This window comes from Fukomys damarensis, unplaced genomic scaffold (assembly GCF_012274545.1).
Source record: "Fukomys damarensis isolate Sample0158 unplaced genomic scaffold, DMR_v1.0_HiC HiC_scaffold_16, whole genome shotgun sequence".
Taxonomy (NCBI): domain Eukaryota; kingdom Metazoa; phylum Chordata; class Mammalia; order Rodentia; family Bathyergidae; genus Fukomys; species Fukomys damarensis.
The window spans coordinates 1,312,040-1,327,642 of NW_022900928.1; the positions used below are offsets into that span (position 1 = coordinate 1,312,040).

The 15,603-nt window shown below is 41.7% G+C and overlaps 1 protein-coding gene across 1 annotated transcript; it reads right to left on the reverse strand.

Annotated features, from left to right (window-relative positions):
* Positions 1-39: 39 nt before the first annotated feature.
* On the reverse strand, positions 40-14,357 carry Eif3m (eukaryotic translation initiation factor 3 subunit M). Its single transcript, XM_019209993.2, has 10 exons — positions 13,972-14,357; positions 12,987-13,125; positions 12,621-12,744; positions 12,414-12,508; positions 7,569-7,652; positions 6,561-6,660; positions 6,005-6,086; positions 1,762-1,905; positions 912-972; positions 40-456 (listed from the first exon to the last, which is right to left on the reverse strand). Exons 2-10 carry the CDS (start codon positions 13,109-13,111, stop codon positions 336-338), a joined length of 936 nt encoding a protein of 311 aa, XP_019065538.1. The 5' UTR covers positions 13,112-13,125; positions 13,972-14,357; the 3' UTR covers positions 40-335.
* Positions 14,358-15,603: the final 1,246 nt, after the last annotated feature.

The following is a 15,603-nucleotide window of genomic DNA, read 5'->3' on the forward strand; positions in this document are numbered from 1 at the left end:
CACTAGAAAGAAGCAGCTGTTGCATCTGACTCCAGCCTCTCCTGTGGGGGAAGGTATTCCGGATCTGCACAGGTCAGGTGACAGCTATCTTGGACTTGGGGTTTACTGTTCCAGTGAGTTCCCCTTAATATCTTGTCAGAGAATATGCTTCCTTCAAAGCATGCACGGAGCAGAACTTAGGTACTGTTCAGGACAGAGTGACCCTTTCCTCTGGAGCTTCTGATTCTACTTTTAACTATGAGACAATGAATCCCAGATCAGTTTTTAGTTTGTAACATTTTACTATGATTAAGATTTATTTTCCCCCAAAGGATCAAAATTATATTTGTAAAAATTCAGGTATCAGAAAGACTCAAAAGGCTGTTTTTCACTTTGTTCAAGTTTTGTTTCCAGGCATTAAGTGTGTCATACAGTTGCTGCCACTGCTGTTTTCCAAATGTCCGGTGTGTGCTATGACTAAAAATTGAAAAATTAAAAACAAGTATTAGTCAACCTTTTATCTTCTGGTATTCTGCTTATAGTACTACACACTTGAATTTAGATAAGAGCAAAGTTAAATACATATAAAAAAAAAGAATTTAAGAATTAATGCTGTTTTTAAAAGAATCTTTACCATATCAATCAAAACCTTCTATTCTCCTAACCAACTCTATAAAGTAGACACAAAAGTCATTAGTATTCTAGCCAGTGCTCAGCCATTAAATGAAATGTGCTGGAAAATAGGACTCTTTCATTAAATAAGCTAATCACATTCAGTCTGAACTTTAATAAAATTATGATAAATAGCAATTATTTAACTATAGTCAACTCGAAAGAACACCAACCTCGGCTCTCTAAACATTTAAGTGAAAAAAAAAACACATCAAACTAAAACTGTCCTACAAAATGCTGCAAAGTATTAAATGTCTTACCTGACAACTACTTTTCTCTGGGTCTGATCAATTTTGCAGTAGACCATTTTAGTCCTTACAGCTGAAAAAAGATTTTTTATATGATATGTTATATAAGAAATGTATAAGAAACACAGCTGAGGTGTGGCCACATGACCACAATAACTTTATATTCTTTCCAACATGTTTTACAAACCAGCTCTTTGAATCCAGTCAGAAAAGGTGAACAAGCTGACACAGCCAAGAGGAATACACATTTGTCCTGTGGCTGCTGAGCCAACCCACATCGGTCAACACCGGTAGTGCACAGCATCTGCTCCTGTACAATCGTATGGGGGTACAACTCATCTCCTAGTAAGGCCTTCGCTTTTCTACAGGACTCCCAGAGACTTAGAGCATCAAAAGGAAACTGTCAATACTTCCATACAATCCGCTAACTTTTATTGTCCTTGAAGAGGCTGATCAGATTTTCAAACTTGAAAGTTTGGAAAAATGTCCTGATTAACAGATAAAACACTTTATCTTCAATTTATGGGGAAGAAATTCCTGTTTCTGAGCTAATTTGCAGATCACGTGGTAGGTGCCAGGCACAGTGCTTTAACTCACTGACTCCTCATGGGCACAAGTAAACTGCATTCCAGTTATTGAGAGGCCACTCTGAAATACTACACTATTCTGCCTATTCTTTGTCATCTCAGCAGAGAGAATATCAAAACCACATAATTCACACACCACCAAATCTTCACATTACAACTGTGTCTGCCACTCTGCTAAATACAGTCACGTGCCATGTATATTTGCATAAGGTTTAAGACAAAATTCCCCACAGCAAAAATCCTAGAACTGCACAAAAACATTCCAGTTGCCTTACCATCAATAACAAAGGCTTCTACATCATCAGCTCCAATTTGAAGTTCTTGCTGCATTGTATCAAAGGAAATCTCTTTGTTCTCCACTGCCATTCCCATAAAAGTAAGCAGTCTCATTTTTGCCATATTCTGCTCGTGTAACAGGCCTACACAACAGAATGAAGCCTGGTGAGGACCTGAACCAATTCCAGGGCCACACAATTACAACCCAAGTTAAGCTGTGCAAATCACTGGGTTTGAGCACTTACACAGATAGTTTTCAGGAAAATTACGTTTGCTAACCATAAACTGATTCCATAATAAACTAATGAATCATTCTTTGTGGACCTACAGTTCTTTTATTATCAATGCATACTAATTGTATGCAACAGGCTTCACAGTGACATTTTTGTACACCCTATACCCACCTCAAAGCCCTGTATTTCATTACAACAGTGCTGCAAATGTCCCAAGAATGGGCTGTGAAAGACATTTTTAAGTTCTAAAAGTATTTTACATTTTGCATTTTTGTATTTATACATTTCGGGAGATAAAACCCACAAAATATACTTCCTAGTTAAATTGCTCAAGCTTATTTTCACCAACAGCTCTTTATTTAAACACACAGGATTCCTTGCCTATTTAAGCATTGGTTGTGTCGCTATCACTAGTAAATATGAAGCTGTAATTTTTTTGGTACATATTTTTAAAATTTCCATTTCCCTGCTGGTCACTTTGGATTCATAACTTACAAATCAAAACTGCCAAAAAATGTTTCTCACTTAACATATAGGCCAATATGCTCAGGATGAGATAAAAAGTACAACAGGGATACTTGTTTTATAACATAAAGGTAGAAAATTATACAAATAATTCAAATTCTGCACTGTGATTGCTCATGAAACATGACATTACAAATATTCAGACCATGACTGCTGGGCCTAGAAGGAAACTTAGGTCACCTAAGTCCTGACGCTGTTACTTTAAAAAACATAACCAAGGAGCAAACATTAATTGGTTGATCATATCGCCAGCTACAGGCTCACACTATTCCTTGGGCCTAAACAGAGCAGCATTATAACAGAGTATGACAGGTTCTTGTTTTGATGGCAATGTATTTTCATAAAGATGTTTCTAAAACTTACTTATATGTTAACTCTGAGCTTTCAAATTATATAAATCACCAAATGATCAATTATTTGCCTTTTAATAATTCACGGCCTCAAATTTGTATTGTTGAGAAAGTTACCTACGCACTCCATAAATAAATTTGAAATTTTTAACATTCACATCCAGTGGAAGACTAGGGAAGCCCATTAAGATAGGGCATGATCATCTGTTAATTAGCTGTAATCACAATACTGGCTTCCTGTTTGGCACAGATTCAACAAAACATGATCATCATAACTCAAATGAATGAGGTACACAAGGAAGTACTGCTAACTGGGTTTAATGGAAATCTACAAGCAACAAAAAATCAATTAGTGTACATTAACCCTAATTAACAAATGCAAATCAGATGCTGATTAACTTTCTGAAACAGGATAGCAACTGCCTAACACCGGACTACATGTGGACATGTCAGGGCAATTCAACTGACACAGGGTAATGATGCTGTTGGCCTAAGTCATCAGTATTAATAAAAATGTTTTGACAATGGTACCACCTGTGGAATCCAGACATCTGTAACCTGACTTTTAGCTGTAATAAATGTCAACTAATAGAGTGATAACCCAAAATATACACATTCAATAAATGTACCTTTACCAAAGTGTCTTATGCTAACAAACTTCTAATAGAAAATGTTTCATTTGCATATACATTAACAAAACAAAAGCAAATTAGGAAATGATTTCTAGTTGGCAAAATAAATTAGCAATGTTACAAATTTTTCCCATCAGAACAAATTAATGATTCTCAAAAATTCCTTAACATTCCGAGTACGAAGGGCATCCACGGTTTACTTTCAATATGTAAAATGATAGAAACCCCTATAATTACTAAGGCATGATTAATAATATTCTTTAAATATATTTTATTGCTACTCTGTGCAAAATTTAAGTTGGTAATTTACAATCTTACCATAAATGAAAAAATACAGGAGTGAAGATTATTTCTAGAAAAAATTATATAAAATCATTATCTATTCTACACGTGGACACTTGTGTCTGAGAAGCTTAAAATTGTTATCTAAAACCATTCCTAAACAACAGAGATGCAAACTTCCAGCCTTCCACACTCTTGAGAAAGAGCCAGTGAGGTCGGAGCTGGGGCTGGGGCTTTGTTTCATCCAACTAGAACACTACCTTCAAGGAGCCACAGCATGCTGTCCCATATTTCAATTCTAAAGTTATAAAAAATCTAATTTTATGGAAACATTTATTCATTACTAATATGTCAAAGCCTTAATGCAGTAATAAAAAAATGTGCATCATTGAGCAATTTCTGCATTGTCACTGACCCCTGTCTTAAAATGCTGCGATATAGAAAACGCAATTTTAATGCATGCAATAGCTTATGAACCAGTGCTCCTTTGAAACAGTCAATTACACATCAACGGGGGAGTGTCAAAGTGTTAATTACTACTCCTCTTGCCTTGGTGCGTAAATAAAGAGGGTGCTGACATTAACATTCCATCACAGGGCTTCATGCCACAAAGCAAATTAACTGGGACAGAATGTGGTTTTCTGGGTCTAGTGCACCTGGCAAAGCACTGCTCTTGCATCTACTTAATCTTGGTGTATTTCAAATGCCTTGTGTCCGAGTAAGTCAATCTTTCCCAATTCCAATGGCTGCACAAAATTCACGGGTGACAGGAATTAATGATCACCATGCTGAAAACTAAGTATAATCAAGCAGATTATAATTGTACATCTACATCTCAAACAACCTAGAAGACTAACAACTCAATTTTAATGTGAAACATATCATCACCTTCTCATGTATTTATTTTGATTACTGCCTACACAAAGCTCCATACTTTCATAGTTGATTTGCTATTAAAAAACCTGTCGTTTTAGACATTTAAAACTTGTTCAACTGGAGATTTTTCTTAAGTACTCTCTTCGTAATTTTAATAAGTTAAAAACACGCTCCAGAAGAAAATAAAAATACAAAACATGTGGCAATGGTGGCGAACTTATGGCACATCTGCCACAGTGGGGTGTTGGTGTCACTGCAAGCTCTTAAAGGTTTGCCAGTGCTGGTCCACGGGACAAGATTCAGTTTGATCTGGTAATTAGGTACTGAACTCTGATGCATGAAGACAGACTGAAGACACCAAGTGCAGACCCAAAAATTAGATCTCCTGTGATGTCTTCCACAAAGCAGAGTTGGGAGTTTCTGCTATCATGCAAAATCCTAATACATCCTTTTCTAATTAGCAGTGTTATTTCTTTTGTAATTCTTGAACTTCTGGTGATGGGAAGGATCCAAGCATGAGTTACATACTTAATTACAGGAGGAAAAAATGTTTTCTGCTACCATTCTGTAGCTCCCTGGGGGTGGGGGCTGGCTACAAATACAATCACCATACATCCAAAGAATTAAGGTCTTCTACGTAGAGACGATTTTATTTTAAACACCTTTTAGCTTAGCAAAGTGCCTTTAATCATCTCTTCAAGTCAGTGCTCCAAAGCACTATCCTGATGAAAGCAACAGTGATCTTTCCCTCTCTCATCCCAATTTTGAAAGCACAGGCATCCATGGAACTAGTCCTACCTGAATCTCCTCCAGGTACCTGACTCTGGCTAAAACTTAGAATCACGGTATCTGCAGAACTGAAGGGGCCTAAGTGCAACAAGCTCTCATGTAGAGTAAAGAACCAGCTTCCTGGAAAGGTAGTTTCATGCTGTTTTTATAACAAAGGGCATTTTGTATCTTGCTTGGTTTGTGATTCCCCAATGCAATATGGAGAATGAAAATGGCCTGATGCATGCTAGGTCAAGCACTCTACCGCTGAGTGACACTCCCGACCCTGTCATTAAAAAAAAAAAAAAAAGCATTTTGAGATAAGTTCTTGCTATGTTGCCCAGACTGGCCTTGAACTTGAAATCTTCCTGCTTCAGCCTCATAAGAAGCTAGGATTAGAGGTGTATACTACCAACTGTCCAATTAAAATTTGTTGCTGTTATTCTGTCCTAGGCCACTCTGACAGGAATACACAGATAAAGCCACAACCCTATTTGCAGATCTTGCAGTGCATAACTATTGTTAAGGAGCATGTTCCCATTTCTCTGTCCCTCAAAGAATAAACCCAAAACTTACCAAGCGAGTCAATGAAGTCTTTGTTATTCTGGTAAAATTTTACATATGACGCCAACTTAGCACTCACAAAAATGGTTAAAAGCTATACAGATAAGAGACAAAAAGATACTATCAATACAGAATCAAAGATTTATACCAAGATATGTAAGATACTGACAGTAACTGCAGAAATATGTTTCATCGCATCACTGCTCAATTCTTCTACACCATTCACTTTTCATATGAAGTAATTAGTGAACACAGTGAGCTCTAAATTATTTGCACTGAAAGATGGTTGCAAATAACACAGCCCAAATGGAGGATAATCCAAATATTTGATTTGTCATCCTAACAGGGATACTGACATTGTGTAATAAAAATAAATTATGGCAAGGCTAAGTCAGAGGAAGGAGAGGGTGAGAGAGAACAACACTATTCTGAGGCTGGGGACAGCGGGGGCCACAAACTGCTGCTCCTGATATGGAGGTCACTGGTTAATACAAAGGCCAAGGGCAATGCTGCTTCAGCATGAAAGACTCAGGGAGGGATGCTTTCACACCAAAGGACAGCTACTTACATCATGAATAAGCTCGCCTTCCAGAAACTTGACTGGCTTTAAGGTAAGAAGATGGTCAAAAAGAAATGCATTTGGATCTTTCAATGCTCGTACAATGCACCTTTATTGGGAAACAACAAAAAAAAGGCAAGCTTAATGTCTTGAAATCCTTGCATTCTATTGTCTTTTTGTCGGTCACTAAACATATTTAACTCCACAAAGTAAGAGTCCAATATACACACCACTGAAAAGGTACAGGAGGGAGTGTAAACAGGCCAACTGTTTTATCAGGTTTATCTGTTTTAACATTAGGAAATAAAACAGTGAAAGCACCCAGGTACTCAAGGAAGAGCGCCCTGCAGCCACACCTTAGCAGGGCCAGACAGGGGCTCTCAAGGCCTCTCACCTCCTTCATCCCTCACAAACTCCCAGCCCCATGTTATCATCAGGCCCCTGTGTTGCTGCAGCTGCGAACTCGCCTAATACAGTAAATGCTCATTAAAGGATGGGTGCAGTAAACTCTGTGGTAGGCAGTCTAAGCCGAGGTCTACGGCCCTCTCCCTAGCTGCCCACCTCACCATCTCCTAGCATGGACAGGTCCACTGGAGCAATAACCCTGTAAAGAAACTTCATTTAAAAAAAAAAAAAATTCTATTCTTCTGTTCCTAGTTAGATCCGGGACTGCTTTTAAAGCCCTGATTTTCTCCTAAGTAATGGGCCAATTTCTAACAAGTCGCCAAATTTTTCTAGTTTATATACTTCAATGTTAAGATAAATTGATCCAAGATGAGGGTCAAGTTCTCAGGTTGGAACTATTATCCCCAACCATCAACACCCACCAGTGGCCATAGCCATCTATGGTTCTTCAACGCCCAGCACGAAATCTGTGCCTGCATCAGAATTGCCAGGAACACTGAACTGCCTTGGCTCACTGTGGTGACAGACCTGATCTCAGAGCTTTATAACTGAAGACTCTAGCTCACCTCGGAGCTGCTGACGAGCCCTTGGTGGAGAAACGTTCAACCTTACCTGTGCGCATCAACGCGTGCCTGGGAAGCATTGTCCTCTGTGTAACTTCCAAGCAATTCCACCATGACTTTTGAAGCAGCATCACTAAAAAGGAACACTGCGTTAGAAATCTAAATGTTGCTGTCATTCACTCATTAAAAACATACCCTAAACAGCAGATACTGTACTAAGACATATATATGGGTGACAAGGACAGTCTTTTAATTAAAAAAAAAAAAAATCAAGGAACTTTTCCATTTTGTAGGAAAGTCAGACAACTAAGGAAAAACAACTTCATGTAAGTGCTATGAAGGAAATAAGACAATGTAAACAGGGCAGAGAGCAGAGAGAGGCTACTGAGGAGAGGAAGCTGAGACTTGCAGGATGTAAAATAGCCCTTGACACTGTTTTCTAGACCAACTAGAGGTGGGAGGTAGAGGCCAGATGGCTTTCCAGGCAGAGGAAAGACGGTATAAAGGCTCAGGGTGAGAAAAAGGTTTGTGTGTCCCACAAACTGACAACTGAAACCGTATCAAATACTCCCAACAACTCTCCTCCCAAGAGTCTTCCAATTAGAATATCCATAAGAATAAGTAGATGATCAATTATTACTTCCAAGAAAAGGGTAAAATAACTGACTACACTCACTGAACTTTGAGGCTTAGAAAATGTTCACCTTCACTCATCATTACTTCCTTTAAACTTCTTCAGCCAGTTTGAGAGAGCATTACTAAACTGGGGAACACTAGATTTTTTTTCTTCTTTAAAAAAAAAATCACTTTTCACTCTACATCTGTATTTGACCTCCATAAACTTAGTAGGAACTCTAGCATTTATCTTAGAAAGTTAAATGGTACTCCAAAACATCTTTTGAAATTAAATTCTCTATATAAATGTAACTGTAGGTGTGGTAGTTAGCATCTTAAATAGAGTAATGCCACTATAAAAACTCAAAGGAGAACTTTAAGAAAAAACTATGTTGTAATTCATTGTTAATTACCCTGGTCCACCCTGCAAGCACAGGTACATTCATTTTCCAGCTTTAGCAGACACTAAAGTATCAATCTCATAGATCTTATCAGCTAAAGAATCAATTCCACCAAGGCCAGATAAAATAGTCCACTTAAGAGTACACAGTGTGGCATCTGACAAACTAGACGCAGCCTCCTCCAAGCCCCCTGGCCAGGTGGCATTTGTCCACTCGGTCAGTGCCCTTGTCATGCTCTATGCCGTCTCGGGAAGGCGAGGTTGACAAGTCCTCTCCTCCTTCTCTGAGCCTAGCTGGACAGAAGGTGTTAAACGTGACCATAAAAGTACAAACTGCCCTAAAGGGAGGTGTGCAACTTAAAACATCAGACAAATGCTTTAGGCCTCCAGATGTTGAGGGTCTGACATGCTGGACGGGGCCAGAGTCAACCTTGGGCTTTGCAGCCTAGATGAGCTCTGGTGTCAACAACTCAACCCTTGGCAAAGCAGCCAGACCACACATAGACGAAAAGCCCAAGTGTGTACCAGTGAATTTTCAGGGACAGTGAAATTTGGATTTTATATGTCCATATCATAAAATACTCCTCTTCCTTTTGACTTTCTTCTCAACTATTTGAAAGAGTGAGAATCATCCTCAGTGTGTGGCCCGGTTCCAGTCCTCATGGACAGAGCTTGGCTTCTGTGCCTGACACAGGTTGGCCGTGGCTGTGGTGTGATGAGGAAGGGATTGTTGACATCACATTCTGTGTATCCATCACTGTGGTGCACAAAATGTTGAGGGTTTCCATTCACAGTGGCAGGTGCAAGGCCATCCTCCAAAGGTTGCACACGCTCTAGTCCTGAACAAAATGAAGACCTGAAGAACCGCCACCATAGAAGTGACCATGCTGGCTCAAAAAGACATCATCACTGCAGCAGAAATAGCCAGACGTAGCACTTAAGGAACCCAAGGAGAACAGGTGCCAAGGACATGCCGAGATGTCTTGTTAGGAAACAGCTGTGCCACTTATTCAGCAAGACAGAAAAACTCGGAAGGAGAAAGTGACCAACTCATTTGATGATGAGTTTGCGACATGTGGGCTACATTCAAGTGGAAATAGAAGAAATGGGCAACGAGTCTGAAGTTAGGGAGCACAGCCCGTTACAGGTGTGGATCTGCACCCCACAGGTACAGAAGCTCCAAGGAGAAACGTCACGGCCCAGGGGAGGGAACAGAGTCAGCATGATCCCAACGTGTACAGAAGTCAAAATGCCCTACCCAAGAGACTGGGAAAGAACAAGAGTCTCAGGAGGACAAGGGGTCCAGAGTGCCAGCCAGCCAGCCAGACAGCACCTGTTCTCAGCATAAAGGAACCAGTACTCCATGACTGAAAACTCATATGCACGTCAAAACACCAGGAGAAAGTCAAGGCCTGGACTCAGTGTGCTTCGGCTACTGTACGCTGAAGGCTATGGGAAGGCGAGGGCTCCATCCAATTCAAATGACTGCTTCCTCTTGTTGCCATCTCTGGCTCTGGAAGCCCGTTTGCATTTCAGAATAGTCACAGAGATGCCATGTGTCTACCAAGGCCAGGTTCTGTCCCGTGAGCAGTAGAGCAGAGACTCATGACACTCCTACCCTACCGCAGCGCACCACTCAATCCTAAGCATGACACTGTAAGTACAAGCAGAAACAACCCAAGAGGCAAGGTGTGGGTGGGGTCCAGGTATACAGCTGCCCAGGGGGAGGCCCTTCTGAGGTGCCAGCTGAGTGGTTCTGAAGAAGGGGAGCCATGGAACCTTCCAGGAAGAAGAGCTGGTTCCTTGGTGCTGGAGGTGGATCTGCACTTATTCAGAAAGGAGCAGCTAGAAGGTTCCTGACAGAGGGGGAAAATCTCATCTCCCACATTAAACAGAAGTTCCTGGCAGCTGTACTCGTAACAGATGGTATAGGGACAAGGACCAGAACAGGGACTAATTAAAAGGAGACTTCAAGAACCAAACTAAAAAATGGTGGTGCAGAACACCTGGTAGAAACAGATTAAGTAAGGAATCAGGCTGATTCATTCAGAGTGGACAGGATCTGCTGACAGATTAGATGTGGGATATGAGACAGTGGAGCCAAGGCTGAATCCCAGGTTTTGGACTTGAGCAAGTGAAAGAATGGAAATGGTTACTTCCTAAGTTAGAGAAAAGACAAAACTACAGGCTTAGGAGGAAAAAACACTTCCGCAGGCACCAAGTCTGAGGAGCCTTTTGAACCATCCAATGGAGACGTTCAGTAGGAACAGATAACAGATATGTGGCATGTGAGGGACACACAGAGGTGAAGACCATCTCTATCTCCACAGGATTCTATGGCACAAGAGTGAAAGGGGTCCTGTCTGTCTGGCAGCAGTGCCTTGAGCGGTGCCTGAGCAGGGCAGGAGCAAGGCAAATGCTGTGACTGCCCAGAAGAGCACTGCCGGCTCACGGGAGACCCAGGCTCAGGTGCCAAGTACACGCACCAAGCTCGGCCATCCATCTCCCCTGAAAGCCATGTGGTCCCCGAGCAGAACAGTTCTTGCCTGAGCCAGCCTCATGTTCAGGGTTACAGAAAATGAGAAGGAACCCACAGGGAGGAGCTGAAAGTGGGGGAAGGAGAGACTGACAGCGAGCCGCCTCCAAGCCCAACCGTAGACAGGGTTTTGAGAGAGAAAGACCGTGTGTGCAAAGGCTGCCGAGGAGAAAAACGCAAAGGGTGCAGCAGGGCACACTCCCACAGGTAGTGAACGGAGCCTGTTCTACGAGCACACATTATTCATCTTCTACAACCCTGAGGTAAATACCATTATTACTCCTGCTAAAGTAGGAAAGTAAGGTATAGTTTGAGTGTAGTAATTTATTCAGGGTTATGCCACAAGTGGCAAACCTAAGATTTGAACTCTATGGCCCGCAAACTTATTGTTTGCATTAAAGCACAGACTTTCTCTCAGTTTTAATGACCTCCATTTGAAATGGCCTTTCTATTCCTTGCAGTAGGCACTGACAGCTCACTAGAAATGCCAGGGCTTCAGACTGACTTAAAGGCAAGAGTCCCCTGCTTATCCTCTTCGAAGACAAAGCTTTCCAACTTTCACAACAAAGACATCCACATTTCCTACTTTAGTCTGCAAAGACAATCTATTTAACACAACAAAAACCTAATCTTGCCAACACTCTCTAATATACTAAACACTCTGAAATTAAAAGCCATTATGAAATTCGTGTGAAATGGCTAAACTGAAGACTGGTTACTTCTAAAACCAATTTGAGAAAACAATTTAAAAAACTTGGTCAAAACCTAAGATTATTTTTCATTAAAGAAAAAAACAACAAGTAAAAAAAATTCAGCCAAGCCTATCACTTACAGGTACCCTGAAAGTGGGTGTGTGGAAGAATAGGTATCTTGAGCATAAAGTCTGTGGGGCTGAAAAGAAACCTCAGAAACCCAAGCCCTAGCCAGCACACGACAGATGCCTGCTGGTACCCACTGCTTTGTGTTCAGACCAGGAGTGTGCATTCCTAAAAGGTGGGATACAGTCACCTGACTGACGGATGGGCCTCACCAGCATCCCACAAGGTAATAGCGCATTGCCCACAGCTCAGTCTAATGCAATGTGCAGCTTCAGGATAACAACCATACCTGTTTTAGAACTACAGCTAGTTTTGCTTTTTTAAGACTATTAAGATGAAGGAAAAACATTTTAATCATTGCCATTACCCTTTAATTTAGGAAGGAAAGCTTACAAAAAAATAGATGTATAACTACTGCGGAGGGTGAGGGGGGAACAAGAGTACTGGCCCTACCTGTCCTTAAAAGCCACCCCACCTGTTTACACTTCACAGTAAGCAGCAAGTTTGCCCACTATCTCTGAGTACCTTTTCTTACAATCCACGAGGGCCTCATAAAGTAGTCTTAAAAGCGTGTGTTTCTTCTCAGTGGTGAGATTCCAGTCAGAAATCCATTTTCTAACCTACAATGAGAGTGGCAAAGAGAGAAATGAGTAATATAGGTTGAATGGTAACACAGCATACACGTAGCTTCTGCTCCTTTCCGCTAACCACAATGCGTGTGCAGCAACGCACCTGGTCCAGCTCCGTGGGGACGTACTGGATGGCCCCGCAGGATGCCGCCACTCTAACAAGGCTGCAGTACACTACGTACCTCACTGGGGTGTTCTTATCCATCCCGTGGAAAAGGTTGCTTAGTCTGTTAAGAAAGAGTGAAGCCACACGTTAGATCAGCAACCGTGGTGTGAGGCTGAGGTATCTGCTCTGCACATAACTGTCCTGAGGCAGCACTACTGGTAAGCTCTTATTACACTGCAGGAATCTGCCCACACAGCTCTCAGAGCCACAGCTGGCAGCAAATTCCAGGTGCCCGGCTCTTAGCCCTTCAAAGGGAGTGAATGGAAGGACAGCCTGGAGAGTCAGCCGTGCCAGGGAACTTACAGCTGCAGTCTCAGAGATGGGCGCTCGCCTTCCCGGAACTTGACCAGCTTCTCACACAGGCTTTCAATCAACGCCTCCTGCTTGTCTGGCTCGAGGATCAATAGCAAGGAGACCACACTGTTCATCACACTTTCCACATCTACAGTGGCAACAGCAGCAGTCAGTAGTCCACTACAGCATTTAGTGTATCAACTTGCATATGGGTTCCTGGGATTTTCATTTAACAGCTATCATAAGACACAACACAAGCTGGCCCTTGTGACACAGCCTGACAGATACTTCCCCTTCAGGAGGGCAGCAGAAATGCAGTGTGCACAGACTCAGAAAGCAATGCATGCCTTCCAGAGAGGAAGAAAACTGCCATCTAAGATTTGGTTTCTACCCAGTACAGCAGAGGCGTGATCCTCATGCCTACATACACAGGCTTCCCATTTTTACTGGCATGATGTTAAATTCGGAAGTAACTGGTTAGGTTTTAGACTATGACGTTGTCTCACCTGAGGAAAACTTTGTCCACATGTTCAGGATTATTTAGAAATGAAAGCTGATCATGTTCTGGTTGGCTGGCTTATTTTCAAGTATTAATATACTAATCATACGTCAAGTTTAATCTCTAAGCCTTCTGTAGAGATTTCAGAACTTGCAATCTTAAAAATGTCCCACTTTATCTCAACAAGTGGGGAATCAGAATCAGCCTAATAATTAAATGTTTTTTAGATTACTTGAAATTATCTGTTTGGTACTTATCTAACGCTTACAAATGAGAAGCTTCATCTTTTTTGTGTTCATTTTGAAATTATCAGTATTTAATGTGTATGATAACCTGGAAGAAATTTTTAAAGAGGTTTTCTCAAAATTGGCTTACTACACAGGTTTTAATAAACTAAAAGTACATGCAAAGATTTAAAATAGTGATGAAAGGTCTGACATACAATATAACAAAACTTCATGATTAAGAAATATTACAAAAAAATTAAAAACGAACCCTTATCGTCTTCCTTCAAACACACATCGCAGGCTTCAATAATCTGAGCCAAGTCCACATGAAGCCCACCTTCCGAGTTCTCTTCTGAGATCTCCGCTCCTTTGGATTTCAGGTACGCACGCAGCTCTGCAGCCTGTAGAATCAAAGAGGATTGCTAAACAGTACATCAGTGATGGCGAACCTGGTAGAGCTTTCAATGATACCGACGGCCCCATGTGGCTCTGTGCCACAGGTTCCACCAGCACTGCTACAGATTGACACGTGGACACATACAAACAGACCAGCAACGATAAAACATCCCAAGACATTCTGTCCTCCTTCTGAAAAGACAAAACTTCAGATTATGGTTCCTGGCTCCTCCTGACCTCCAGAAGTCCCAGGGCCCACAGGTACCCTCAGGGGCCACCTTCAGAGTCTTGTTATGTCACCTGCACCTGCTGAAACTTCAGTACATATAACAAAAGCTTTCTAAAACTGGTGTAATCTGAAGCATTTACATGGGGAGATGGGGAAAAGAAATCAGTGTGGTTTGGCAGATTCACTACCCTTACAAAGTGTCGTCGCTCTCCAGGACACACACAAACATGCTACGAGTAGAGCTAAGCTACTACTTGGGAAGCATTTGATCGAGAACCTGTTTGAGGCAAGCATTTTGGGAAACACAAAGATTAAAGCCTATGAATGTTGCCAGCTCTGAACCTACCACTTCATTATACTTTGTATTTTTTTCTTTTTAAGAGCGTGGTACTCATGGTAGCCAAAAATGAGCGCAGGTAGCTAGGATAATGAAATGAAAACTGAAGCAGGCAGATAAAAGGAGACCATTAGTAAACAGGTAGGCAGCCAATTTTCTGGACCACACCCAGAAAAGCCTTGATGGAGGCCATTAAGATTTTCAAACCCACAAAGGTCTGCTACCTCACTAAAGTATATTAAGCCTATGGATTTGACAGTGCTTATTTTTTTCAGAAAACATAGAAATTTCATATGAGCTGGTAGTTTGAATAAGATTTCAAACAATTAACTCTCACCATATCAGAGAGAACAAAAATACCACTGGAAAGAATGCTTCCAAATTACAGAAACAAAGCTGTGTCCCATAAAGAAAAGGTAAACTGTGTGTGGCAGTGTTGCAGGCCTGTAATCCCAGCACTGGGGAGGTCGAGGCAGCAGGAGTGCCTTCTGGAGAGCCCGTCTCTAAATAATTTAAAAGGGCTGGGATGCAGCTTAGTGGGAAAGCCTTGGATTCAACCGCCAGAACCGAGGGAAGAAACCCCAGAAGGCATTTGCGCTTTTTCTGCTTTATTAAGTCCAAAGCAAACTTTTTGAAATGACTCCTCCAGCCTTATTTCTGTCATTCTCACGGGCCAAGTGGCTGCAGAGCAGTACGGGCAAAGAAACACAGGAGTGAAGACCTCCGTGTGTCCACTCGAGTGGAACTGGAGCGTGCTCGAATGCAGACCCTGACCCACGGTATATTCCTGGACAGGATGGCCAGCGTGAGACCCACGTGTCTGAGGAGGAGCACACCCGAGACGCTTTCGTGTACACCCAAGGCCAGGAACTTCTCCGGCCACAAACGCTGTGGGTTTCCCCGTAGCCCGACAGCCAGCGGGCAGGGCAGGGCGGGGC